This window comes from Helicoverpa zea, chromosome 3 (assembly GCF_022581195.2).
Source record: "Helicoverpa zea isolate HzStark_Cry1AcR chromosome 3, ilHelZeax1.1, whole genome shotgun sequence".
In the NCBI taxonomy this organism is placed as follows: domain Eukaryota; kingdom Metazoa; phylum Arthropoda; class Insecta; order Lepidoptera; family Noctuidae; genus Helicoverpa; species Helicoverpa zea.
In genome coordinates, this window is record NC_061454.1 from 14,069,755 (window position 1) to 14,096,678 (window position 26,924).

The following is a 26,924-nucleotide window of genomic DNA, read 5'->3' on the forward strand; positions in this document are numbered from 1 at the left end:
AGCTAGTCCAGAATCGATACCGCATTAATATCAATAGTATACTCGATTCATATAATAACGCAGACAGATTACATCGATTCTACAGCGCTATTGGAAATCCGAGTATTTGCGATTGCACTCTCGATATATTATGAATTGATACTCCTGTTTGTTACATAATCCTTTGTAGATGTTAAGTGGTGATATTGTATTGATTGTTTTCATTTATTAATTGCTTTTGTTTCAGGTCGAAGCACACAGAAATGTTTATAGACGAGAATGAGACGTAAGTTTACTATTTACTTATTAAGTTTTTGATAAGGTAATAATTCTGGTACAAGTGTATCCAGTGGGTGGTGGTCAGAGAGAGGAAAATAAGTAGACAGAACACGTAAAAGTTGATGTGAAGACAAAGCGCATGATTGGTGTAAGAATGAATGAGTTACAATATGTATAAGGAAGCTGCCTAGGTATAATATCACGTTTACTCCAATTAGGCGTAGTTACATAATTAATCAATCGTAAAACTGCCATAAAAAGTATAATTACAATAATTATCACGAGGGCATTGTACAATTTAGCGTGTTCCGTCAAGGCCGGCTTATCGGTCGTGTTATACATATGACTACACTTGCAAGTAGTCAGGGGATTATCCCGTTTTTATACAACCAAATCATTAATTGGACACCACAACCCAGATCCGGAATTGGATATCTTAGCTGCTCTTTCAATGTGAAAGTAATGCTGAATTAATAGCATCATAGGCCATTCTCTTATTTCAAATCGACATGAACTAGATCTAGCTTATGTATTCCATGCTAAAAAATTGCGAGTCTACTGCTGGTGAAAGTCTAGTAAACGCAATTTATACTATATTTTTTCTCTTTACTGCATGCATTTATTTGAAGCATTTTTCATCGTATAACAAAAGGGTTGAAAGCAAAGTGCGTTACAGAAATACAAGGTGTTGATTTGCATTTGTGCCATAGCTCAGGAGGAGGACATACAATACGTAAATAATCGATTGGAATTACAGTAGATGGGAAATAACTAATATGCACTGCTTTTTTATGTCATTGTAATGTCGTGGTATTTCCGAAGTAATCCAATTTTATGAATGAAATTTATGAGTGATCGTTGCGTATGCTTTGTGTTTGCGTTTGTGTGAGGGTGCAGCACGGTTTTAACGCCAGTAACATACGCGCCAAGTTTAAATAAGGCTAGATGACATTTACGGAATTCCGAAAAAAAATGAAAGAAAAAAAATTACGTACCAATTTTTTTATTGATTTGGGTCGAGAATCATTAGCATAATTACCTCCTTGAATATGGCACGGATGCAAATCAACAGCTTGTATATGGCTTTTATTATTGAGAGCTTTTGTGCAAAACCTAGGCGAGACGAACGAAACTTAATTGCTAGACCAATTGACAACATCCGTTCCGCTGTTTCCGAGAAGGCGGAAATAAAATCCATGAAAGCTAATTTAATATCGTAGCATTTTCAGATTCATGGAAACTGACGGTACATATTTTAAGATTAGATTTTATTACGGTTCCTAGTACTCAATATCTGTACTGTACACGATGAGCTTTGTCTCAATTTTTGTGTCACCTTTCAGTCTAATCGAACGTTATGAAGAACCAGTGTTTTATATGGAGCGATTCCATATCCGACCTCCTCAACGCCAACCCCAGTAAGGTTTACTACCTTACTGGATACTAAGATTATGAAATTCTTTAAAACTGATTGGACAAGTGTGAAACCACGAAAAACGTTTGAAACTTGTTTGTTGTATTGAAAAAAAATTGAAGCGTCCATTCAGGGCACCGAAGCGTAATAGCATCATCGATAATTTACGATATGATATCAGCCAGTTTCCTTGCTCAAAAATGGTCTCCTATTTCAGTTTCGATCGCTGCAATAACCGGTCGTTAGGAAATACTGCCGTTATTATATTGCTGAGGGCAACTGATTGGTCACTGCAATATTTAATGCATAGCTAAATATCCTCCAAGTACTCAGATGTCCGTAAACATGGACGAATTGTGTGTTGATTTAAATTCTACAATCTGGGCTATAACTCTTTCTTCGGAGATTGGACTCATTGTTTACGTTACGTATGAAGTGACATAAAAAGAAAAAACTAGTTCAGTAGTTATTCTTTGTTTTTACAACTCTCCGCTAATCTTGCAGCTTGCACTAAGATTTACACTATCTTACATATTAACGGCGCTGGCTTACTGCCAGAGGCGGCTAGACTTTACTTCCAGTAGATACCACTTTTATTTTCGTTGTGAAGGTTTTTTCTGCACTCACGTGTATTTCCGTCTGTTATTCAAATGACGATCAACAAATCTTTATGTTCATTTGGCATTGAAATGCTTTCTTTTTGTATCAAACGCCATGTAGACTCAAAGTCCAGTTTTCTATGGAACATTTAGGTGTTTGTTTATAATTGCACTTCTATTGTTTTAGCAAACAATGGTAACATTATTGATAATGGTCTCAGTAACTGGGTCTTTGACCGCAGATAATCCTTGGCAGATAATAAGATCTGGTCAACAGAAGTATTTGTACTACGTATCGGACGGAGTAGCGATAGTGTTGTAGAAAACGCTCATTGAAATATTTACACGCACGTAAGTGACAGAACAGTAACAGTCCAGTACCCTGGACCTAAAACTTTACTGGACCCTCAACCTCAGCATGCAAAAGTCTTCCAAACTAGTCGTTCGTTTCCACGACCCTATGTGAACAGTCTTTGATACTTTGCGTCGCGCAAAAAAATCTTATTCCATTTTTCCTTAGTCCTACTTACTCATAATTGTGATTATAAATATTCTCCACTACCTTAGATCGTTAAACTTCGAAAATGATCTCCATATATACTTGACTAAACTTTATGTAAATAAATGTACTTCGATCACCGGTGAATTCTCCTTTGTTCATCATATCGACCGGAAGGTCCTTATACTGGAGGAAATTGTTAATATCTCTTTGTACACATTTCCTTTGATACTCCGTCCTATCTCGTCAAGGTAATATATTTTTAAATAGACGTCTAGGAATAACGATGCACTGTTGTAATAAGTACTCACTTTTCCTTCTAAATTGAAAATAATATTAAAGAAAGAAATGCCCTCCCCTAAACGGTTTGTAAATATGGTATATAAATTAGCCTTACTCTCTAGTCGCTTCCTTCTTTGTAAGTGCACATATCAACACGTGGCTCATTCCAGGAACGCTGCAAAATCAATTGGCCTCGCGTGATAAATCTGTTTAGTTGGAGCTATGTCTAGATTTGTAGTCTCAATGTCCTCATGAGGGTCATGGTCTACTACTAGCCAGTCTAGTTACTGCAACGCGTTATAATGGAGAAAAGATTTATTTAGCAAGGCTTTCAGACAAAAATTGGGGTCATGGTTTTAATGCACATAAATCGAAAAAAAACTAAACGCCTTCCCCTACCTCTTCTTATCACTCCCTCTTCTGTTGATGAATAGAAGCAGGCTTCACCCCCCATTAATCTTTCGGCAGCTTCTTCACAAATAGTACAAATAACAAATAGTTTCCTGATGTACGGAAGACTTGCGTCTTTGCGCAAAGATTTCCAAATTACTAGTTTCGAAACATTGTCATATGTTTTAATACAGATTGTGTTTTTAAATAAATTCGATTAGCAAACTAGACCAGATAATGTCAGCAACCTTCAAATAGTTAACATCAATGACGATATTACGTTGGATAAATATACACTATCCACCACTCTTTAGGCAAATGTAAACGAAATAATAAGTCAATATCTGTATGATGACTTTCGAACTATTAATTAAAAGATTGCAGGATTAGTGACATGGTGTAATCAGTACGGAGTCACCTAATTATAACCAAGATAATGTAAAGTTTTTTTTTTTGGAATTTGATCCTATGAGTCACTGCAGGATCAATTGTCATGCGTCGCACGAGTGTTATTTGATAATGTTAGAAAGATAACTATTGTCTGTGATTTCATTCACATCCCCCTTAAGATTTGCATTCCTTCTGATCATGGTTTCCAAAACAAAATGTTGCAACTAACCAAAGCATTAAATAAATTAAGATGATATATGACAAACCAAAAGATACTCGCTTAAAAAGGCAATTACACTATCAGCATTGACTTGCGTTTATGTTATCTGCTGTTTCATGTGATCTATGAATAGTAATGTGTCATTGATAGATATTTGTGCTTATCGTACACAATTATTGCTATTTTCTCAACCAGTAATTTACGACCACATGTTATTTCTCTATCATCGTGATCAATTTTGTGCTATATCTATTTATGGTGTTCATGATAATTTTCTCGATGGGGGCAAATTATAGTTTAGGATATGTATTTTGGAGGCTGTTTTGGCTGCTGAAACTCCCGAAATCTTTGGAAGTTTAATGCTAAAACTGCAGTTTTACAATATTTGTTGTAAGCACCAAATCCCGATGCAGTTTCGTAGCAATACCACAGATTATATAATAGTTACTACGTAACAGATAAATCACTCCATACAAAAAAGTCCATACCTACTGTTATAAGCACCTACAAGTTCCCAAACTACCTACAAATTCATAGCTGCGTTAGAAAATGAACCTTAAAAACTCCAGCGCTCAATTGTTATTTCAATGCGATAGCGCACAGTTCAGTGACCGCGACCGTGCCGACAGCGAGCGTAGGGTTGCCTCTTACCATTAAATAGGGAACAAAGTTACGCTTATTTGTAACTGACTTCCCGAATCAATGGAGGTGCCCAACTACTTTTCGAGCACAGAACTCGCAAGTATTCTATACTTACCTATTACCCCTGGTACTTACCCAAAATTGGTTTCTGCGCAGCGATATATGCAATGTTCCAATTCCAAGCCACCATTTAGAGTTGGACGAGAACTATACCTACTTATACTCGAAATGTTTTAAGCTACAAAACTCGGTAATCATTGCATGTATAACTAAGTATAAGGTATAAGTATCTAAAGTAAGTCGCTTATTTTTAAAATGACAAAGAAGATAAGTATTTTTAATTTAAAAAATAGAAACCTATGTATATACATACATAGGTATAAAATATTTCTAATAGGAAACCTTTATATTTTCCTAAAATAGTCACATATACACCTACACAAATCAAAATAGTTCTTCAGTTTATTAGATAATTTTAAAAACCAAATAAAAAATAAACAATAACTGACCTGTCTACATCTCTAGGTAAACGGAAAAACGAAAGCTTTATATTTTTTCTTTTACTTGATCTGCAACCAAGCACAGCACATAACTGGCCAGAGGTCGTCATGATCACAAAAAAAATAAATAAACATAAAACGCGCGCGTCGCGAGCGGCTGTCGAAAGCCCTGTGCCGCGTGGGGCTACCGGTAACCCAGCGAGCGGTAGGCATTTATCGCGCGCAAGTACGTCGAGTGACAGAGGCCTGGCAATACACTGTGTATGCTTTATAATCTAGTAACATGAGTTGATTACATAACCAAGCTAGCCACTAGAGCTGTTGATCTTTGGTCAAGTGTCCCCGACCAGACCGCTATCGTCTTGGACATCGACAAACACTGTCGCAACACATCCGTCTCACATTATTCCTATTATCAGATAACTTATCACCCTTATTAATAGTATTGCTTGATAATTCCTGCATATAAGGTTTATCGGTCGTAATCCTGACTTAGTTGACCGCAGTCTGTCGTTGCAAGTTCTTGTGCTTTGTGAAATTGGAAATTGTGACACAAAATGGGAATGCCAGATAGTAGGCAGTGAGTAGTTTCTGTTTTATGTTCCTTTGTTGCTAGTGGTGTGTTACCTTTTGCAGTTTTCGTGTGGAAAGTTGTATTTGTAATAAGCAGCTCATATGTCTTGTGTAGAAAATTATTCTGGAAAAGTGGAGATTTACAGTGTGTTTAAAATAATTACCATATTAATTTTAAAATCGGTCGGAAAATTTTATTGCCAAGCAAATTCAGGAAACTGACAAATTAAGTTGTAATTTTTTTTTACATGATTCTGAAAATATGCTTGTTTTATAGTCATAAAAAATCAGCGATCAAAGTTCAAGGAAACAGCTTGTGTTAGCAAAGCGTAAAATATCATAAGTGTCCATAAAATCAGTTACGAGGTAACTAGAACAGTATTTAAATCGAGTTGTATAAACTAGTTTGCCTAACTGCGGGAGAATGCACCAGTGGAACAGGTTTATTACTGGCACATTAACTTAGTGCATCCTTGCTACCCTGTGAACGCGGTATTTTTAGAGACTCACGCGCATCGCGTGACTACTGACTCCACGCGATGGTCATTTGTTACGTACGTAGTATAATCAGTGCATGGTGGCCTAAGGACAGAATTTGTTCAAGCGAAAATTTTGTTTTTGTCAAAATTATATTTTCTAATCAGACATTTATGTATTGCAGCAAGTCTGCAATTTTAAATGAATAATATTATTTCACTAATCAGCCCTGCCTTATGCAATTTTACACCTTGAGCTAAATCATACCTAACTATATAATATTTCATCATGTGCTTTATCATATTTTTTTGAAGATAACTATAATCCTTAACTTTTTACCTCTTTCTTTGAATTCTACTTATTTTTTTAAATATATAAGATAACGAATGTAATGTTATCACAAAATCTGGCAATAATCATCATTTACTTGACTACCAACAGAAATTATCAGATGTCGTAAAAGTATTTAGCAAAGTTAACAGATTAAAACGATTATTGGCTCTCACTGGCTTAACGCTTGCTTTATACAGTAAGCATGAAATTAGATTTTCTCGACCTTTAAAACATATTGCACGTGAGTAAATATATATGCAAATAACCTTAGCGTATTAAATGAGTATCAATAAGCATGAAGTTGAGATAATACAATACAACATTATTATCTCACAAAACCTAGACTTAGTGTGGCTCACCAAGTATATAACTTCATTTCTCTATACCTCAGCCATTCTTCTTGTATTGATTTTCCATCTTCAATCTGCTACACTATCTTTACCACGTAAAACCACACAAAGAAAGCACTTATTGCATCTATGATATATGGTTTCGCCATTGAAAAACCTACATTTATCACTCGTTTAACCAGCCCCAGAAACAAAGCCAAACCGGTTTCCATTTAGCACTAACTTTCACCGCACCTCGGACGGTCCTGCCTCACCATCATCCTTGTTGGCTATCTAAACTTGGCTGTACAACTTTGTTACACCACAGCTTCGGACATAATATTTACACGTGCCTTATGTACTTAGGTACTTAGTTTTTATGCTATTGGTTCAGGAAGTGATAAGTCGCCTTGAACTTTGATTTGGTTTAGTTTTTGCGCAGCCCAGGTAGTTATAACATATTATCTTCTACTCTCGTCTCTTGTAATATGGTTCGTTTACGATGAAATTAAGGAAAGTTACTTAATTCTACTTCGTTAGCTGCACACTGCAACTGAAGTATTATTTTTATTCCTCTCAACGTTTCATAGGCCAAATCGATTGCAACAGTCGTAATTCATGAACTGTAGTTACAGCAATATCCCCTAAATATTCATGATAACTTTCTTTAAGGTAACAACACACTTAATTACTACATGACTTGCCCCTAATAGCTACATATTAAGGTCAAATCTGATGCAGAAACCAGTGTTAGTCAGAAAAATTGGTTTGTTGATGTCACTGAACATTTAGATCGAATTTGTCTTAGTCTTTACGCTTAAGTTAAGTCTTGTTTTGAATACTCTACTACTTAACTTGACTAGACAAAACATACATAAGTTAGCAAGCGGTACTCAGAATACCAGATTTTATTTTCAGGGACGTATCAGTTGTATTTAACCCTACTTGTACCAGTTATTAATGGTCGATTAAATTCTATGGCTGTAACATCCATATCAAAGAACGCTTTGTCATAAGCAGATTATAATTTGAGTGCTCGGAATCCTCAAGAAGGAAGTAATTTAATTATCAATCACCATCATAATGTTAGGTACGTAAATAAATACGATATTTGTTTACGTTTATGGAAAATGAAGCCGGACTTTTCTCGCAATACTGTCTACAGTCCTTGTCGTTATTTCATCTATGTAATTGTGTTAATTTTATTGTGTCCTAAATCAAATATTCCAAAGCTTTTCCACATTTTACAAACCTACTTTAATACCTTACCTTTTAATTTACCTACATCAACTTCATAGGTTCACCATCACATTACAGCGTCAAATAAAGCATGATAATTATGTTTATCTCCAATAGATAGCAAGTTAGCTCAGCTTAACTTAGTCTAGACACTTTATCAATGTCCAACAAGTAGGTAAATTACTACGTGATATTACAATTTGTTCCTAACGGAATATTAATTGGATAATCATGTGGACAAAATTAATTGATTATGTGACATGCATTAGGGTGCGTCCACATCTGGCGAATGCGCCGCGAATGCGCAGCACGCGAGCCGATCGCGAGCTGTCCGCGAGCTGCGCGCGTGCAGTCACTGCAATAGTTCGGTGCGCCTCTTTAGCGCAACTCACGCAAGGCTCGTATAGAGCGCGCGAGCGGCGCGCGAGCGGCGCGCGATCTGCGCGCAATCAGTTCTCGCCCTTACAGTTCCGTATATTGGCTCAGTACTATCGAAGATGGCAGACGTCGCGCGCCGCCAGCGCGCCGCTCGCGTGCGGCGCTTAGGTCGCGCGCGAGCTGCGCGCGGGCGGCGCAGAAGCGGCGCACGAACAAAAATGCACGCGCGCAGCTCGCGAACAGCTCGCGATCGGCTCGCGTGCTGCGCATTCGCGGCGCATTCGCCAGATGTGGACGCACCCTTAGAGATGATAACTTTTAAATTGTTCATATTCTACAGAACCCAACTAGAGAGAGTATGTCTTTTGGAACACATCCAAAATTGCTGGTGTTATATTCCTTCATTAGGAATATTGTGTCGCCTGTTTGTTTTTTCTTTGTTATCTCAATAAGCCCGGGTCTTTACCTATGTAGAAGACTATCAAATATTTTATCTTATGATATGCTTATGGAGGAGTCATAGTAATGAGTTCATTAGATAAAATAATAATCTAATTGAGCCAGTATTTTATCTACATGAACTGTGTCATTAGTAAGTACAATAGGTACACCAACAGGCGCCGATCCGGATGTGAAGAAATTTCCACGGCTGTAATCTGTACTTAAATAAGTAATCAACTGATTATTGTATCCACCTAGCGATTGTTATTATTTTTAAATTAATAAGACATTCGTGATAAAAATATTAAAATGTAATTGAAGGAGTGCCATTCGTAGTTGAATCATTACACTTGTATTCTCCATCGCATCGATTCGAATGCCTCCGAATTAGAACCCTGGTTCATTTATAAACAATGTTAGTTTGCATTTGTGAACTTTGAGATTTGAAAAATAGACTAAATAATACTTTTAATAACAATCTAGCTCGTTAAATCTGTAAAAAGTAATAGTGCGTGCACCACAGTCCAACAAGATTGGACTGAACTACCGACCTTTAGATAACCTGACAATATACTGCCGTCTTCATAACAATTGTCATTCCAATTAATTTATTCTCATTATACCTACTCGTTGGAATATCTACTAATTGGCTCTAAGCTCCAGACATTGTTTTTGCACGAAACTACGTTATTACATAACTGAAACTACCCCAAAGGGTTATTTGGTAGAGGAGTGTAGGTAGATAGCATCTACACCCTAATTTCCCAATTCATGTTTAAGTTTTATGTAATAGAGATGAAGTGTTTTTAAATAAACTAGGTACAAAGTCCTGACACTTTAAAAATAATGTCTGAACACTATTTTTATAAACAATCGCAGAAAAAAAAACTGGTTTAGTCTGTTGCGTCTTTAAAGGCTTGTCTATTACGTCAATAAGTCAGGTTTACGCACTAGCTGACCAGAAAAAAACTCCAATACTAGTTTCACACGCCAATTTATTATTTCATAGAAACGATTATAAATAAATAAAAAATAAGAATAGCACGCAATTTCTTTTTTGTTAATCTATGCTTCTTCGCAAGTGGTGCGCAAGCGCAGATTACAGTGCCAAGGCGAACCAGTCAAGGTTCGCTGTCTGCTAAACTATGAGAGTTGAATTAACTGCTATTATGCCATGTTATTGTGTCAGCCTTTGCTTATTTTAACTGATTATAGTGGAACAGGTTGGGTAAAACTGCCTTTGTTGTTTGTGTCGTCATTATTCCGTTATCAACTAACGGATTTTGCTAAACGATGCCTTGTTCATAGCATTTTGTGTCTAATGAGTGTTGTTATTTTCTTATTATTTCCTTAAGTTCTTTTCCCACCATAAAATGTCCAGGATGTATTTTGTTATAATTTCAATAACAGACTATGTTTCATTACGAATTTTTAGGATGGTTGTAAGTTGGTAGTTTCATTTCGCGACCTAGTAACGCAAGGCACTAAGGCCACGGTATCTAATTACAGGAAGCTACAATGTCAGGCTTCGCGTTCGTTTAAAACGAGTATAGTTCGGCCATTCAGAGAATGCGTTCCTGACACGTCGCGATTGAACTGACGACGTAACTTTGCAATGGCGTTGCAGTTACGATAAAAATATTTTTGCTGGTTGTTTACCGTTTTAACAATTGAGGAGCATTAAAACAACATTATTATATCAATAATCAATGAATGTAGTTACGTCGTCAGTTCAATCGCGACGTGTCAGGAACGCATTCTCTGAATGGCCGAACTATAATAATGGAGGACCAGTGACATTACAAAATTATTATTTCCGTAACCTTACTTGTTTCTTAAACGGCGTTTATTTCTGACTTCCAAATAAATTACAATTTTTGTAAAGACCATAAAACATTTGCAAAAGTTTATCCCATCCGTGTCTAATATAAAATGTAAACATGTCAAAAGTGTTAATTGCTTTATTAATAGTAGAACTACACAAATCATTCGTACCCTACATGCTAATATCTAATCTCTGGACTTCGACTGTGAGGTAACTAGTCACATGTACGATTAACTTTAAAGCCAAAATGTACTATTATTTATTCAGATATCGTATAAACGTAAACATCATTTCATTTATTTTAATGACTCATGGAAACTGGAAGCAATTAATTAGGTCTTAAATTTGCATGATAATGTAGGTATGAAAACTGACTAGGCAATTACGATTGTGAGTGGAGAAACAGACGCTTCCCCAATATTGAAGGTAAAGGGAATCGGTTTCATTTACTATCCCATACAAAACCGAATTATTTTATCGTCCTTTGATTTATACCGATTTATCAAGTCATAATTGAATTACCAGCATCATCTCCAGAAATGGACGTGTAAGACCATTATGTTCTACGAATTTGCATAACAAATATCACGATCGTGTGGCACGGGATTGCATACTTTATTTTGGCGAAGAAGTACTTCATACAAATGTGTTGAGCAAGCTCACATCGCAAGAAAGTGATTCATACATAACGGGTCTTACATTGCACATGCAACGCGATTCGCCATGCTGTGTTGTTCCTTGTACCGTGTACGATTCCTGCTGACAGCTGAGCTGACGCAAGGAATGTTCTAGCAACATAACATCTATGTGCCCTCAGAGAGGGACATGACCTAACAGTTTTTTTATGGTCTAAGGTTTACCATTAAAGACTTCATCATTGCATGATTTGATATTATTAGTAAGCATTTTGTAGGGATATTATTTCTGTCTAGTATAAACACAGCAAAATTACGATGAAATTCATTATCATAAAGTTCCAAAGTACACAATAACATACAAAGTCCAAGGCTCTTGCAACATTATCTTCTTAGTATTCAGTCAGATTTTGCCAATTAATTATCTTAATTGATACAAAATTATTCAGAAATGTAATGATGCGTGGTAGTTTATATCAGTGTAAACAAAAACCATCTAACCTAACAATCTTCTTCAAAATATGGCGTCGTCTAGCTGTTTCAATTCTATACATGACTCCTAATTCAATTCAACAAGTACCTACATTAGTCAAAGTAATTGCAGCTAAAAAAGCAACCTAGTAAAGACTAGTTATAATTCCACGCATCCTTCTGTGATTGGTTGAAATATGACGTGTGCGCTCGCGCCACCTTTTCGCATGTGTGTCCGTTGAGTAATCACTAATGGGGGACCTTATCATGCGAAAATAGCTCTTTATCTAGAGTTTTTCAATCTGGTAGGTTTTATTTTGGTTGCTTAATGGCACTTTCTCTGTATGAGCTTCCTGATAGAATCTGGAGCTATCAAAGTTGAGAAATGCAATATTTCTCTGATTGGTGAAGAATTGCAAAATGTGATATGAAAACATTACCCTTTAGTACTTCTCTGAGCTGCCACACAAAGTAACTAACAACACAACATATAAGTTTTATTAAAGAAAACTTTTACAACAGTATAAAATTCTTGTCCAGGGCCATATAAAGCCACGATGTTGCATTTGTGGTCATTTCAATGTTGTACAAGATTTTACGATAACGACCAAGGGGCTGGTGGTTACAGACAAGACGTCAGTTTCCTACAGATATTATTTATAGTAGCAAGGTGACACCGCAGTGTTGCCCTCATAACGCAGTACATACAACCAATGTTTACATACGTCACTTGTTATGACTACTTCATAAGTTATAGGGTAGATCTGAGTCTGTTTTGCATGGTCTTATCTAGTAAATGAACAGGTACTACAATATGTAACTGAAGCTAGCTCGAGACTCGAGTATTCGACTTAAAATAGGATTCGACTCAAATGAGTCCAAATCTTCTCATCACTGAAGTTATAAGGACCTCTAAGTCTTAATGAACACCCAAGAGTCCTTAAAGAAGTGTTCTAAAAAACCGGACCCTTCAAATTCACATTAAGAGGGTCTGGCTAGGCTCTTATAAGATCTGAATACAAGATACCTACGGCATTGTATAGGGGTTTTTGTGTCTCAAGAGCAGGTAAAACAAAATTCTGACCCGTTTCTCTCTTACTTGCGAATTTTCTGACCTCGATTTGAGAGGTTTGATAGAATTGGCACACTAGAGATTATGTTCCGAAAGGGTTGAACATGAACAATACACGTATTTCGGAGAAGCTCTCAAGGTCGATGTATTAGATTTCTTTATAAACAATATTCAGTAGTTTTTTTGGTGATGCAAAGAACCGTGATGTAATTGCATTTCTGCGTCATTTAAAACTAAGTTTTTGTTCTGATTAACCAACCAACTGTCTAAATAGTTTTTTGCCCCAGACTAAAAATCTAGGCTGCTAAACTGGGCGAGACGTGGGCGTCTTCTAAATGTCATTCAAAACTCTTTGTTATTGAGAACCAACCTAAATCTCTTTATACTGGAGTGTCATTGAAGAATTAACGACTAGACAGACTCGTCTTTCGTCCCCAAAAATGTGTTCGTAGGCTACTATTATAACGTGATAACTACTAAAATGTCTCCTGGGAAATATCAACGCTACATTACCGCTCCCATTTACCTTAAAACTCTCACCGTCGTTTCCAGAGAGTAATTAAGCTCGCAACTTGCAACAGGCATGCTCTTACATATTCAGTAGGTGGCTGTTAGTATATGTGTGTATGTAGGATGCACCCGGGGGTGTATCGGCGCATGCGCGGCGCAGGTCATGGCCGCGCGCTCGGCCGGCCTTAGATGCATCCGCTCCCTGACACTGACCTCGTATCGAGAGGAAACTTTGCCTTTGTCTGATTGAGATGCATTTGTAAAACAAATGAAAGTTAAATTGAGTTTTCAACCAATGGTTCCATACTAGATTTACCTATACTTTTTTTCCATCGCTATATTTAGGATTGGTTCTTTCATAATAGAGACAAAGACAACTCTAATTGACAGACGGCCTTTGAAAAGTGAGATTCAATTTGAACGAATATTTCAACGATGTAACTGAATATTTTATCTGAATGTTAGAGATTAGACAGACATTCTTTTCTCTAAAATAAAATTTAAGTTATCACCTTTCAGTGTTCCAAGAAACACTAACTAGATCAGCGTCTACTCAAGACTCTTATTTAAAGAAAAGCAGATGCCTAAATAGGCTATCATTAATTAGCTACCGCACTATAATTTCACAAAGATTAGAATTTTCCAGACTTGGTTGAACAATAAACCTGGCAGTGGATACAGCATATATAGCTTAATAAATTGCTAGATTTACACAGGATGAAGTGGGAACTCGTACATAAATATAAGCGGGTTTAATATCCACGTTCTAGCAGACTCCCACGCTAGGACTTACACGAGGCTTTCAGTAAAACCTACGCGTTTTGGAAGTTCGAGTATGTTTAACGATTGTTTTTATGACCTTTCTGGCTTTAAAAAAATATCGATCACATCATCCTCTTTCAATTAAAAATTCATTTATGTCACAATTCATCGAGCTCCGGTTGATTTATTTGACATTTTGGATTCCCAAACCCTCGTAAATTGAATGAATGAAATGCTACCAGTCAAAATCTCCTCTAACACTTTTTAGCTTAAAGGGGCGTGTGTGCAACAGCTATAAAAGGCATGGCTTGTTCCTTGCACATGTTACTTTTTATGGTAAACGACAGGCTCTTAGCGCAATTTACCTTAAAATTACTGTCATACGTGCTCAGGCGAATAACCAACTTTAACCTGAACTGCTAAGGTTCACAGTTGCACGTAGGACCAAAACTTTTTGGTTTTATGGAGCCGCAAGTAGTCGTAGTGGTTTTAGAGTGCGAAAATGAAACAGTAATTTGACTAACAGTGAGTAAATAAACTTCATTAAGAGTAGCTTATACGCTTAGGCTTACCAAGTTTCCTTACTTAAAAATACAGGGTCGTTACAAGATGCAGACGCTAGAGTAGTGTAGCACAAATTTAATATAGCTCAAGGCGAATGCGGTAGGACTAGATGAAGAAATTTACTGCGACATGACCTAAGACCCCAGTCAAGAACTACATTCTTATTTCCCAGTAGGGCTAATCATGTTTATGTTCATGTTATTTTTGACAGCCAATTTTTAAGGGATGGTTTCATTCAGGGTTTAAGTAATAAAAATGGGTACCAAATGTTCAGCTAATTACTTTACCGCCCAGTGCTTAGATAAAAACCAAGGCAATCATGGCTCACATGAACGCCTTGAACCTTTACATACCTTGAGCCTTATCTAGATATGTTGTCGTACTTTTCGCACTAATGACATAAATATAAACTCCATACGTTATTATATAAGATGTGCTATAAATGACAGTCACGTTTGTGGAGACAGGTCGATTAATGTCACTTATTTAACAAGAAATATAATCCTTAGTTCTAAATACATACGTTCTCAAATGATGATCCGTCTGCTTGAGTCTTGATGAATGGAAGAATTCTGGTATGTATGGATCATAGTATGTAGGTTCCTTATGATAAAGGTCTTTGGAAAAATACAGCAACACTTGCAATGATAAATCGATCTAGGTCGTGTACTTAGTGAACTGTGCCCGACTAGGTCTTGGAAAATTATCTGTCGGCAACAATATCATGCAACATTGTAGCTTGTAGCTGTTCTTTTCAAGTTAGCTTCTGTAATAACAAGCAGTTAGTTTAAAAGTTTTATGATAGCAAAGTAAACTGGATAACTTGTATGAATTTTAAAATTTCTACAACATTGTACAGTTTTTCTTTGGGTTAGTAGTTACTGGACTTGCGTTGCGTTGCATTCAGTGTTTGCAGGAACTCCTCAATAAGCACTAAGTTCCTCTGTCTACTCAGGCGTTATTTTAATAATTCAGGCTTGATGGACTTTAAAAGTAATTTAGCACGAATGTAAGCCTATATGTACTAAAGAAGTACATACATGTTGACAATCATGTTTTTGTATAAAACAGTGGAATAATAACATTTTCCGTTTTTTTCCGCAGGCCGGAGTCATGGTGGGTGTCGGCAGTACTGAAGACCATCCGCGCAGTAGCGCTGGTCTTCGACATCCTTACCTTCCCCGTCCACCTCATTGTACAGAGGCCGTGGAGGAAGCGAGCGCTATCCAGACGAATTAAGGTAAGGGACTGATACTTGAGTAGAACTTTACTCGTAACACAAGGCTCTTAAGCTTGAGCATGGTCATGTAAAAAGTTCCGTTCAAATAGAATGAGACAAATAGGTATTTTATACACATCAGGGTAATTTTACGCAAGTTCAATGTCCTTTATAATGCCAAAAATATGAGGGTTTTCTCAAAAACCCGTTTTTCTTTTTCAGTACTAATAGCTTTGCAGAGTTTCCGTTAGCGACACTGGGTATTGACCCTAAAAGTCTCCACATTCGGACTCATGTAGTATTCATAACAGAACAGCCCAAGTTCTGAGTTGTGTCAACAACTTTCGGCATTACCACGTATTATTTTATTATTCGGAGCTTCAACTAACTTTTTATTAAATCATGAATTAATTTGCTGGAAAAGAAAAAATGTTTTGGTTCTTTGCCAGAATTGAAAAAAGGCTCGCTTATCGATAAAGTTGATTAATGACTTTGGAGATTCATTGAGCGTGTATTGCAGTATTGAACATTAAAAACTGGTCGTTATGTATAAACCACAGATATTCACAAACTGAAACATTGTATTTGTTATTTTCGTTTGACCTGTTTTAACATTCTCCGCCGCCCACGACAACGCGATGATGGCCGCTACAGAAACAATCATGAAAACACAAAAAGTTGTTTATTATAATAAATTAAATTTTTGGCTAACCTTTTCGTACGAAAATTTTGAGCAAAATAAGCGTTGCGTGATAGAATTGGCGTTCCCTAAACATCGGTAAACATTATCTCCAAAAATATCTTCAGAACTGAACAGCTCATACAAAATGACTTATTCAATCGTTTTTCGACAGGCTCGTATAATCCAGACAACACAGAACAGCGTGACAGTGCGCTCGGTGTCGTCGCCATGCGACCTGCACCTGCGGCTCATCCGCGACGGCGTGACGTCCATGGAGAGCATGCTGCGAGCCGCGGCGGCGCGCTGGGCGGACCGGCCCTGTCTCGGCACGCGCACTGTGCTCAGCGAGGAGGACGAGCCACAGCCTAATGGACGAGTCTTCAAAAAGGTAGGAAACACTCCAATTTGATAGGAATAAAGACCATGATAACCAAACAGGCAGGCAATTTGATAGGAGAGACCATGCTAACCAGAAAAAATATTTAGCTAGGGCTAAAGCCCTAGCCCTAGCCCTAGCCCTAGCTCCTTAAGGAGCATTGATGTTTATCTCCAGCCTATGTTTATCTCAAAAAGATTGTATTAAATAAAGAAGCATATGCTATGAAAAACCTTCGTCCCACTGCTCTTATTAGAACAGCTTCCAACATCAGTCTATTTCATATTGGTTTTATGCCTGGCAGCTATACAAAAAATCACAGGTGCAAACAGCCGACCTTTAGGCTTCTTTGACCTTAGAAGTCCATCAATCAATCAAATCAATTTGCTGTGCGATTGCCTACGATTGATTTAATTTCAATAGCTTTGACATTGGTTACGTGAGAGTACGCTGGTGGTCAGCAAATGGTTGGTGACTCAGCAGTATTACATGCATATGCTCTTTCCCTCGAATTGCACCATGAAAAGAAAACGCTGACGTTTTTCGTTTTTGTAGTGTTTTTCAAAAAGTAGTGTAAACCAGTTTTCCTTTTACAAAAAATGACTCCTACCGCCTTAAAATAAGGCGACCTTCTATTTCGCAGTACCCTCAACAGAGTATGTAGGCCCTAAGCAAGTGCTCACAGTGCGCAATTTATAGACACGACAGACCTAAGTTACTTGCGTGGTCGTCATATACTAAAAACGTCCACTGCTAGATAAGGGCCTCCGGCCTCCCCCAAGCTAGGAGGATCTGTCCACATTCACCGCACTGGGCATGCGTCTTGTTAAGCGGAATATTTTAAGCTTCTGCTGCTGGTTTTTCTTCTACTTTATCTTTTTGTTAATTTACACTATCTCTTGCAATCTTCAGTTCAACATGGGTCCATACGAGTGGCGCACGTACGTGGAGGTGGAGCGCGAGGCGCGGCAGTTCGGCGCCGGCCTGCGCGAGCTGGGCTGTGCTCCCCGGCACAACGTCGTCATGTTCGCCGAGACTCGCGCCGAGTGGATGCTGGCCGCGCACGGCTGCTTCAAGCAGAGCATTCCTGGTATGTATTATTGTCACCAAACACGACGGTCCGTAACGAAATTCCGGACACAAGTAACATACAGGCCCACCAAAGCCACCCGCTGATATTTATAGTACTGATACTGCTCCAGCGACTCGCATAATGTTTCAAATTATACTACAAAATTACTGCTACAGCAATACCTAAGTCATTATGGTGCCACAACAACTGCATCTTAGCGAAAACTATTATAAATGGTATCAAACCATATCCCAAAACTTTGCACAGCACCAAAAAAAAAGGCTCTTGTTGGTGGAAAGTTGAAGAAGGGTCTCGTTGTCAACAACAAACTCGATGTGTCTGGTCTCATTGACTGAAATACAAGGAAGCCGAAACTTCTCATCCATTCTAATCCACTAATTCTTTCTTCCAGTGGTAACAATCTACGCGACACTAGGCGACGAGGCGATCGCTCACGGCATCAACGAGACCGACGTGTCCACCGTCATCACCACCTACGACCTGCTGCCCAAGTTCAAGAAGATCCTCGCCAAGACGCCCAAGGTCGACACCATCATCTACATGGAGGACCAGCTCAAGACCATCGATAGGGAAGGCTATAAGCCCGGCATTAAGATCATTGGTTACAAAGAAGTTGTGCTGAAGGGAGCTTCCTCGAAAATTGGTGAGTATTTCTTCTAAATTAAAGCTATTCAGATATGTCAACTAAGAGAGGGCAATTTTTTATTTAAGTCGTTGTGGCATAGTATTTTTGTCAAACAAATATTAAGATGTCTTAAACGAGTCACATCACTCCATGTAAAAAATTTTACCTAGCTGCAAACACTTAAATTGGAACTCTGCTAAGTTTGTTACAGAAACACACCGATTCACTTTAAAAAACGTAATGAATACACAACTTTAAATGCAGCTTACTTCAACACTCCCAACTTGCATCAAACTCTAATTTTCCAATGACACCCAACTTATCCCCCATCTTCACATTTGCAGAGCCAGTCCCGCCATCCCCCTCGGACACAGCCATCATCATGTACACGTCGGGCTCGACGGGCGTGCCCAAGGGCGTCGTCCTGTCGCACCGCAACATGCTCGCCACGCTCAAGGCCTTCGCCGACGCCATGCCTATCTTCGATGGCGATGTACTCATGGGATTCCTGCCACTGGCCCATGTCTTTGAACTGCTGGCTGAGAATTTGTGTATGATTGGAGGTGAGCACTGGAGCTAAACTACTGTTTCATATGTAGCTAAGTAATATCTGAGGGTAAATGAGTATGCTTGACGCACCTTGATGAAAAGTAGTCTACATTTTATTCTTATCTATGAATCGAGTTTCAAAATCCGTTCAAAAGAGGTAACAACCGTACACACAGAAACGTAAGCTTTGAAATGTTGATGCATCATAGGTTTATTGTTTTAAAAGCTAATTTTTGAAATAAAGATAACCTATAATATAATGGCTTAGAATTGATCGGAGGAATCGCTGTAAAGACAATACATTTATGTTAAATATTTTAAAAATCTTAGCATAAAATATAGATACATAAAATGCATCAAGCAAAGTCTGTGAAGATGACAATTTGTTTATCTCAGTTACGACTCCAAGTACAAAAACAACTCGTAAACACGATTTACGAGACGTTTCCACGTTTGTCTGAGCGTGTCGTTTTATTGTTCGTTATATCGGTTGCAGTTCATATAAATATAACTGTACTATTGTAGGAGTGACAAGTTTTGTAACCTTGGCTTTTGACACTCAACTGTGTAATTGATGAGTAGGTTTTATGCTAAAGAAGTATGAATATTGCACATTAGTTAATATATACTCATTGTTCACGATGAAGATAATGTACGTTAAATAACTTTAAGTTGACTATAGTGACCATACAACTGTCAAAATATTGGAACGAAATGTTACTGCACAAGTGGGTCTTAAAAGGGCCAATTCCATAGTATCAAAATTGTTTGTATGATGTTTGCAGGTGTCCCGATCGGCTACTCGACGCCGCTGACGATGCTGGACACGTCCAGCAAGATCATGAAGGGCACCAAGGGAGACGCCACCATCCTGCAACCCACCTGCATCACCACTGTTCCTGTGAGTACCCACTTATTAATACATATTTATTGAAGTCAATGTAATTATGTATCCTAAGTTTGTGGTCTGAAAGATAACCAGCTCTGCAGTCTATCACAACTACAAATTGTGATTTTGGAAATTGTAGAATACCTAATTTCAGGCCAATTATTGAGCCTGCCGGGGCTGCGGGTTGTTCGAAAGAGATATCGCGGCCCTGGTACATAAAAGGCCTATGACGGAACACGACGGTTTTTAGTCAGTAAGAGTCTGACACTCCCTCACCGCTGCTAACCCACAGCGGGAGGAGGGGTCATTTGATGATTTTTGACGTCGGAAAAAAAGGCCAATTAATAGGTCTATATGAAGAAAAACCTTTGCCTTCAAAGCTTTTTTTAGTTTCAAAGCTGCCTTGAAAGTTATTTAGGTCCAAGTACTTAAAACCTTTTTGGATATTTGCGGAAATTCAGTGGTCTTTACAATGTTTTCATTGTGTTTCTCTAATCTAATTTTATTATAGACTTATTTAAATGTGTATTTGACAAACTTATGATATATTTCCAGTTGATAATGGACCGCATCAGCAAGGGCATCACGGACAAGGTGTCCCGCAGCGGAGAGTTCGCCAGCGCCTTCTTCAAGTGGGCCTACACGTACAAGCAGACCTGGATGCGACGCGGGTACGACACACCCATACTCAACAAACTGGTAAGATCTTTGTTTCATTAATAAGAAAATAAGATTTTTAAACAAACATATATGTAATTGCAATATCAAAAAAATAATGTTTATAAGAAATCTAAAAACGTGGTATGTTTATTTTGAAAGACAACGTGATCGAAAAGGTAAAATTCCGTGGATCGCGGCTGTCGCAGCCGACGATTTCGTGAGCCGGCTCACGAAATTCGTCGGCCGCGCGCTTGTGTCGCGGGCCTCGGCAGCGGCGCCATACATTTTCATAGGTTGACTATTGTCGCGCGCGGCTTACGACAGTCGTCGGCCGCGCGCTTGTGTCGCGGGCCTCGGCAGCGGCGCCATACATTTTCATAGGTTGACTATTGTCGCGCGCGGCTTACGACAGTCGTCGGCCGCGCGCTTGTGTCGCGGGCCTCGGCAGCGGCGCCATACATTTTCATAGGTTGACTATTGTCGCGCGCGGCTTACGACAGTCGTCGGCCGCGCGCTTGTGTCGCGGGCCTCGGCAGCGGCGCCATACATTTTCATAGGTTGACTATTGTCGCGCGCGGCTTACGACAGTCGTCGGCCGCGCGCTTGTGTCGCGGGCCTCGGCAGCGGCGCCATACATTTTCATAGGTTGACTATTGTCGCGCGCGGCTTACGACAGTCGTCGGCCGCGCGCTTGTGTCGCGGGCCTCGGCAGCGGCGCCATACATTTTCATAGGTTGACTATTGTCGCGCGCGGCTTACGACAGTCGTCGGCCGCGCGCTTGTGTCGCGGGCCTCGGCAGCGGCGCCATACATTTTCATAGGTTGACTATTGTCGCGCGCGGCTTACGACAGTCGTCGGCCGCGCGCGGCTGCGACAGCCGCGATCCAAGGAATTCTACCTTTTCGATCACGTTGTCTTTCAAAATAAGCATACCACGTTTTTAGATTTCTTATAAACATTATTTTTAACGTAATATTTTGGTATGAAAATACACAGTTCAATAAGACTCCATGACCAACTAGAATTTGAATATTTCGAACGTCGGTCTGATCGGTCAAGTGCGCGCCATCTTTGACATCGTGACGTCACCCGTACGTTACTGGTTGTCCTCGTCCACAGTAGTTAATAGTGTGATTTCCCTACAGATGTTCTCCCGCATCCGTCAGCTGCTGGGCGGCAAGGTGCGCATGATGATCTCTGGAGGAGCCCCGCTGTCGCCCGACACACACGCGCAGGTACTACTGCCACTATAACTATGAGACACTATATTTGTCCCTATAAAACGAAAGGTTACTAAGTCCGAAAAAAACTAAAATTTGTACTTACTTTACTTTCATTTTATTTGCTTCACATTTATAGCATAATATCTCACCTGTCAATCAGTGTAGGTAATCGTACATCCATTACATTAGGCCATAGTCAATTTGGAAATAGTCATTTTAAACAATATTAAATAAGAATATTCTACTTAGTTATAAATATGATATTGTAGGTCCGCATCTGCCTGTGCTGCGACGTGGTGGCGGGGTACGGGCTGACGGAGACGACGTCGTGCGCCACCGTCATGGACCCGCACGACCGCTCCACCGGCCGCGTCGGGGCCCCGACCTCCGGCACCGACGTCCGTCTGCTCGACTGGGACGAGGGCGGCTACCGCGTCGACAACAAGCCGTACCCACAGGTACTGTCGTCTTATGTATAAACTGTGCTCAAACAATAATCAATGCTTAGTAAACTACAAGCACTGTTAACAAGGCTAGCTGTTTTTCCGAGTCTTATAAGTACCACTGTCCAGTGCACGTACCCAGATACAATGTAACATATAAATAATATAGCGTCCCAATAATAAAAAAAAGAAAACGAATCGGTCCAATAGTTTTGAAACCTTTAAAATACAAAAAATATTTCCCCTTTACTATGTATACCAATATTAATTGTTGATATCAACGACGTAAAAACAGACGTCAAAGTCCACCTACTAACACATGTCAGTATTATAACTGTACCTATCCATTTCAGGGTGAAATAGTGATCGGCGGCGACTGCGTGGCGGAGGGCTACTACAAGAACCCCGAGAAGACCAAGGAGGAGTTCATCGACGCCGAGGGACGGCGCTGGTTCAAGTCCGGAGACATCGGCGAGCTGCACCACGACGGATGCATTAAAATTATTGGTCAGTACCATATTACAAGAATTATTCAAACTATTTTGATTGGTATCGCTGCCACCATTAATTTACAAGAAGACATTACCTGTATGGCAAAAACATTCGCAGATTCAATTGAATTATATTGTCATATTTCAATAATCGGGCACATGTTTTCTATACAAATGTAAAAGGTTATTGATCTCGCAGTCATTGAACCCCGTCACTGACGTTTAATTTTTCATACATTTATCAGTTGTTTAATATCCTTATTTTCTTTCCAACAGATCGCAAGAAGGACCTAGTAAAACTACAAGCCGGCGAATACGTGTCCCTCGGCAAAGTGGAAGCGGAACTCAAGACTTGTCCCATCGTAGAGAACATCTGTGTTTACGGCGACAGTTCCAAGTGTTACACGGTGTGTCTGCTGGTTCCTCACCCGCAGCACCTGGCTGAGCTGGCGGCGAGGGCTGGTCTGCCGGAGATGGACTTTGAACAGCTGTGCCAGAACCCTAGTGTTGAAAAGGCTGTGGTGAAGGAGTTGGCGGATCATGCTAGGAAATGTATGTATTTTTTGTTGTTATTTTTAGTTGTAACAGAAATAAGATACTAATTTTTAATTACCTATGATTATGAGTTTCGTAAATATCTTCGTTCTTCAGAGTCAGATTTAGTTACAAATGATTGAGTTGAAAGGCGTTATTGATTGGAGTATTGCATTGCGCAGGCGGCTTGGAGCGGTTCGAGGTGCCGGCGGCGGTGAAGCTGGTGACGGAGGTGTGGTCGCCGGACATGGGGCTGGTGACGGCCGCCTTCAAGATCAAGCGGAAAGACATCCAGGAGCGGTACAAGGAGGACATCAAGCGCATGTACGCCTCCTGAACATTCTGTACATATTCACTTTACCTCTAAATATCCTAGTGTGTATTATTGTAATACTAAATTTTCGCTTGTGCGACTGCGGACGGATGATCGGCACGTTCAATGTATAAAAACTAAGTACACCGTTTGACTGGTCGAACGCTTCTGATGAGATTCTTTGTGTAAATTTAAAATTATGTAGATCTGATGTGGTGAATGCGCTGCGCGTGATTGGGAAGTAAATTTTACGTCATTATTATAGGATTCCTCGGATATCGTGTAGATATATTGGCCTAGCATCTCATGTGTAGATAGCTATTGTCCCTACCATGAAAACCATAGTTTTGTTCCTACGCGTTTTTAAAAGACAAAGTAACCGTTTCGTGGTCGGGACGAAACATCGCTAGACTAAGATAATTGTATTAGTACTTAGGGGGATCGGGGATAGTGTTTGCAATCTAATAATAATAATTTTGCAATAAATACATTTTTGTTCATCTGTTTATTTGTATTATAATAATGATGACTCATTTAAGAAATGAGTGTTCAAGGCGAGCTCATTGTGTTGCATAATGTTAGCAAAATGATATGTTTTAATGTATTAATGTAGTACGATTATGTTGACACATGATGCATTCGTACAAGCATAATAAAACATTCATGATTATTTGTAGTTAACTATAAGAAAACTTATTATATAATTACTTTGTGAATATCATGTAACAATTTTATCATTGTACAACTACGTGAGGCGTAGTGAACAAGATGTGTGCGTGTCAACATAATTAGATCGGATTATAAATTTGTTGATTAGTTTTTATTGTTTTGTAAATCATGGCTGATGTTATAGTTTAGCGTGTAACTACGGACAGGTAGGGCTAGTCAGTGTTACTCAACAATGTTGCAGCATTTTAACTTCTGGCCGCATTTCGCTGAGCATTTACAATTATCCCTTTTTAATATAATACTATTTTAAATAAATTGAGTAATATAATCAATGTTACCTGAACAAACATAAAATTCCATTGATGTATTTAAATGTGAGAACTCGAGTGTTACTGTACGGTATCTTTATATTTTTCGATGTAATCATATTGTAATAAAATAAATTGTAACAATCTTGATGTAACATCAGTGTATGTTGGTAGGTCGTTTGCTCAGTTTGACTGTAACTTTGTGTTTGAAATTCTTAAGCATTGCAATGAAAACCAATTTTGTATTATTTATTGAATAAATGTTAATAAAATCATTACTAGATGTATTTATTGCTTCCTCTTTATTAAAATACTAGCCGTTTTCCCGCGGTTTCACCCGCGTCCCGTGGGAGCTACTGCCCGCACCGGGTTAAAGGTTAAAATATAGCCTATGTTACTCGCAGATAATATAGCTTTCTAATGGTGAAAGAATATTTAAAATCGGTCCAGTAGTTTTTGAGTTTATCCATTACAAACAACGTTTTCCTCTTTATAATATTAGTATAGATTTCATCATCGTGCAAGAGACCTCCACCATAAGGGTTATGGCACAGTATAGCGGCACTGCAACAGCACGGCTCCATGCCTGTTGACACATTTGTCATTCAATTTAGAGCATTAAATCGTGTATGTTATATTTCGTAATGTCAATATGAAAAAGCCAACGGCGGGCAGTCAGCGCGCTTGCCGCTACCACACAACTCGACTCGCCGCCCGCGTGCTGCAAGCGAGCGGTCCTCATGCGTACAGCGCGCCGACGGCGTGCTATTACGCGCCGACTCCGAGCCGGCACCGAAACAACGTCATTGCGTCGTGTTCAATCATAACTGTCTTAAAATAATATTGAGTTTGCGGTGACAGCAAGCTTACACGTCGCGGCCGGCGCGTGGACTGCGAGCTTGCACCTTGCGGACAACGCGTAGTTAGCGCGCTGGCGGCTAGCCGTAGTCTAAATTCGAGGCGACGCCGTGCTGTTGCGGTGCTGCTATAATGTGCCATGTAATAATAACGTCTTTCGAAGTCAAATTCATTTATTGAAATCAGGCTTATATAAGCGCTTTTTGTCCTCAAATTACATTGGGCAGCACCCTCAAAATCCTTTGTTTTGTTTGTTGGCGGCGTCGTTGCTTCCTAGTGTGAACCAATCCCTACGTAAAATAGGTAATATTGGCAGAAGGTATAAGCACAGATTATATAATAGTTACTACGTAACAGATAAATCACTCCATACAAAAAGTCCATACCTACTGTTATAAGCACCTACAAGTTCCCCAACTACCTACAAATTCCTAGCTGCGTTATAAAATGAACCTTAAAAGCTCGAACGCTTGATTGTTATTCCAATGCGATAGCGCACAGTTCAGTGACCGCAACCGTTCCGTGGCCGTGCTTAGGGTTGCTTCTTACAATTTATTAATATTTAAGTAGGAATACAAAGTTACGCTTATTTTAAGATAGCCTTTTTTAAAACTGAGTTTTTAAATAAAAAGTAATATCAAGAATATTTTTCTTTAGTTAACTATTATATTGCCTACTAAAATGGAGTATGGGTACATATTACTAAATATTACCTAATACGTAAGCATAGGTAAGTGCTTAAGTAAAGCTTTCGTCAAAATCAAAGGCGGTTTCCAACTATTTTTCGAGCACAAGTGCCATACCCCATATGGTACAAACTCCGTCGAGTGTTGATACATACCTAAAATTGGTTTCTGCGTAGGGACACGCGTAATGTTCCGAGTCGTCATTAAGTTGGACCAGAACTATACCTACTTACACTCGAGATGTGTTTTGAGCTACAAAACTCACAATACAGTTCATATAACTAAGTAGGTATCTAAAGTAAAATAAGTACCTAATGATCTCTGTTGTTAAAATCATAAAGTAGATAAGTATTAATTTATTAAAAAAAAAAAATAGAATTACTAGATAAGTTCATACATATAAAATGTTTCTAAATCTTACAATAGTCGCATATAAACCAACACAACTCAAAATAATCCATCAGTTTGTGCTTAAAAAACCTAATAAAAACCAACAGCATAA

The 26,924-nt window shown here is 38.8% G+C and overlaps 1 protein-coding gene across 3 annotated transcripts in view; it reads left to right on the top strand.

Moving 5' to 3' along the window:
- LOC124645620 (long-chain-fatty-acid--CoA ligase 4) overlaps nucleotides 1-25,156 on the top strand; it is a 46,881-nt gene extending 21,725 nt beyond the window's left edge. For 2 of the 3 annotated variants that reach the window (XM_047185420.1, XM_047185421.1), the window contains exons 2-14: nucleotides 227-265; nucleotides 15,908-16,043; nucleotides 16,877-17,092; nucleotides 17,993-18,170; nucleotides 18,565-18,816; nucleotides 19,143-19,361; nucleotides 20,133-20,248; nucleotides 20,792-20,935; nucleotides 22,043-22,132; nucleotides 22,390-22,578; nucleotides 22,917-23,070; nucleotides 23,331-23,606; nucleotides 23,771-25,156. In XM_047185420.1, coding sequence (XP_047041376.1) covers nucleotides 243-265; nucleotides 15,908-16,043; nucleotides 16,877-17,092; nucleotides 17,993-18,170; nucleotides 18,565-18,816; nucleotides 19,143-19,361; nucleotides 20,133-20,248; nucleotides 20,792-20,935; nucleotides 22,043-22,132; nucleotides 22,390-22,578; nucleotides 22,917-23,070; nucleotides 23,331-23,606; nucleotides 23,771-23,925 — 2,148 coding nt within the window. In that variant the 5' untranslated portion in view covers nucleotides 227-242 and the 3' untranslated portion in view covers nucleotides 23,926-25,156. Of the gene's footprint in view, nucleotides 1-226; nucleotides 266-5,646; nucleotides 5,775-15,907; nucleotides 16,044-16,876; nucleotides 17,093-17,992; nucleotides 18,171-18,564; nucleotides 18,817-19,142; nucleotides 19,362-20,132; nucleotides 20,249-20,791; nucleotides 20,936-22,042; nucleotides 22,133-22,389; nucleotides 22,579-22,916; nucleotides 23,071-23,330; nucleotides 23,607-23,770 lie in introns of those variants that run through there. The other variant, XM_047185422.1, reaches the window with a different exon arrangement.
- Nucleotides 25,157-26,924: the final 1,768 nt, after the last annotated feature.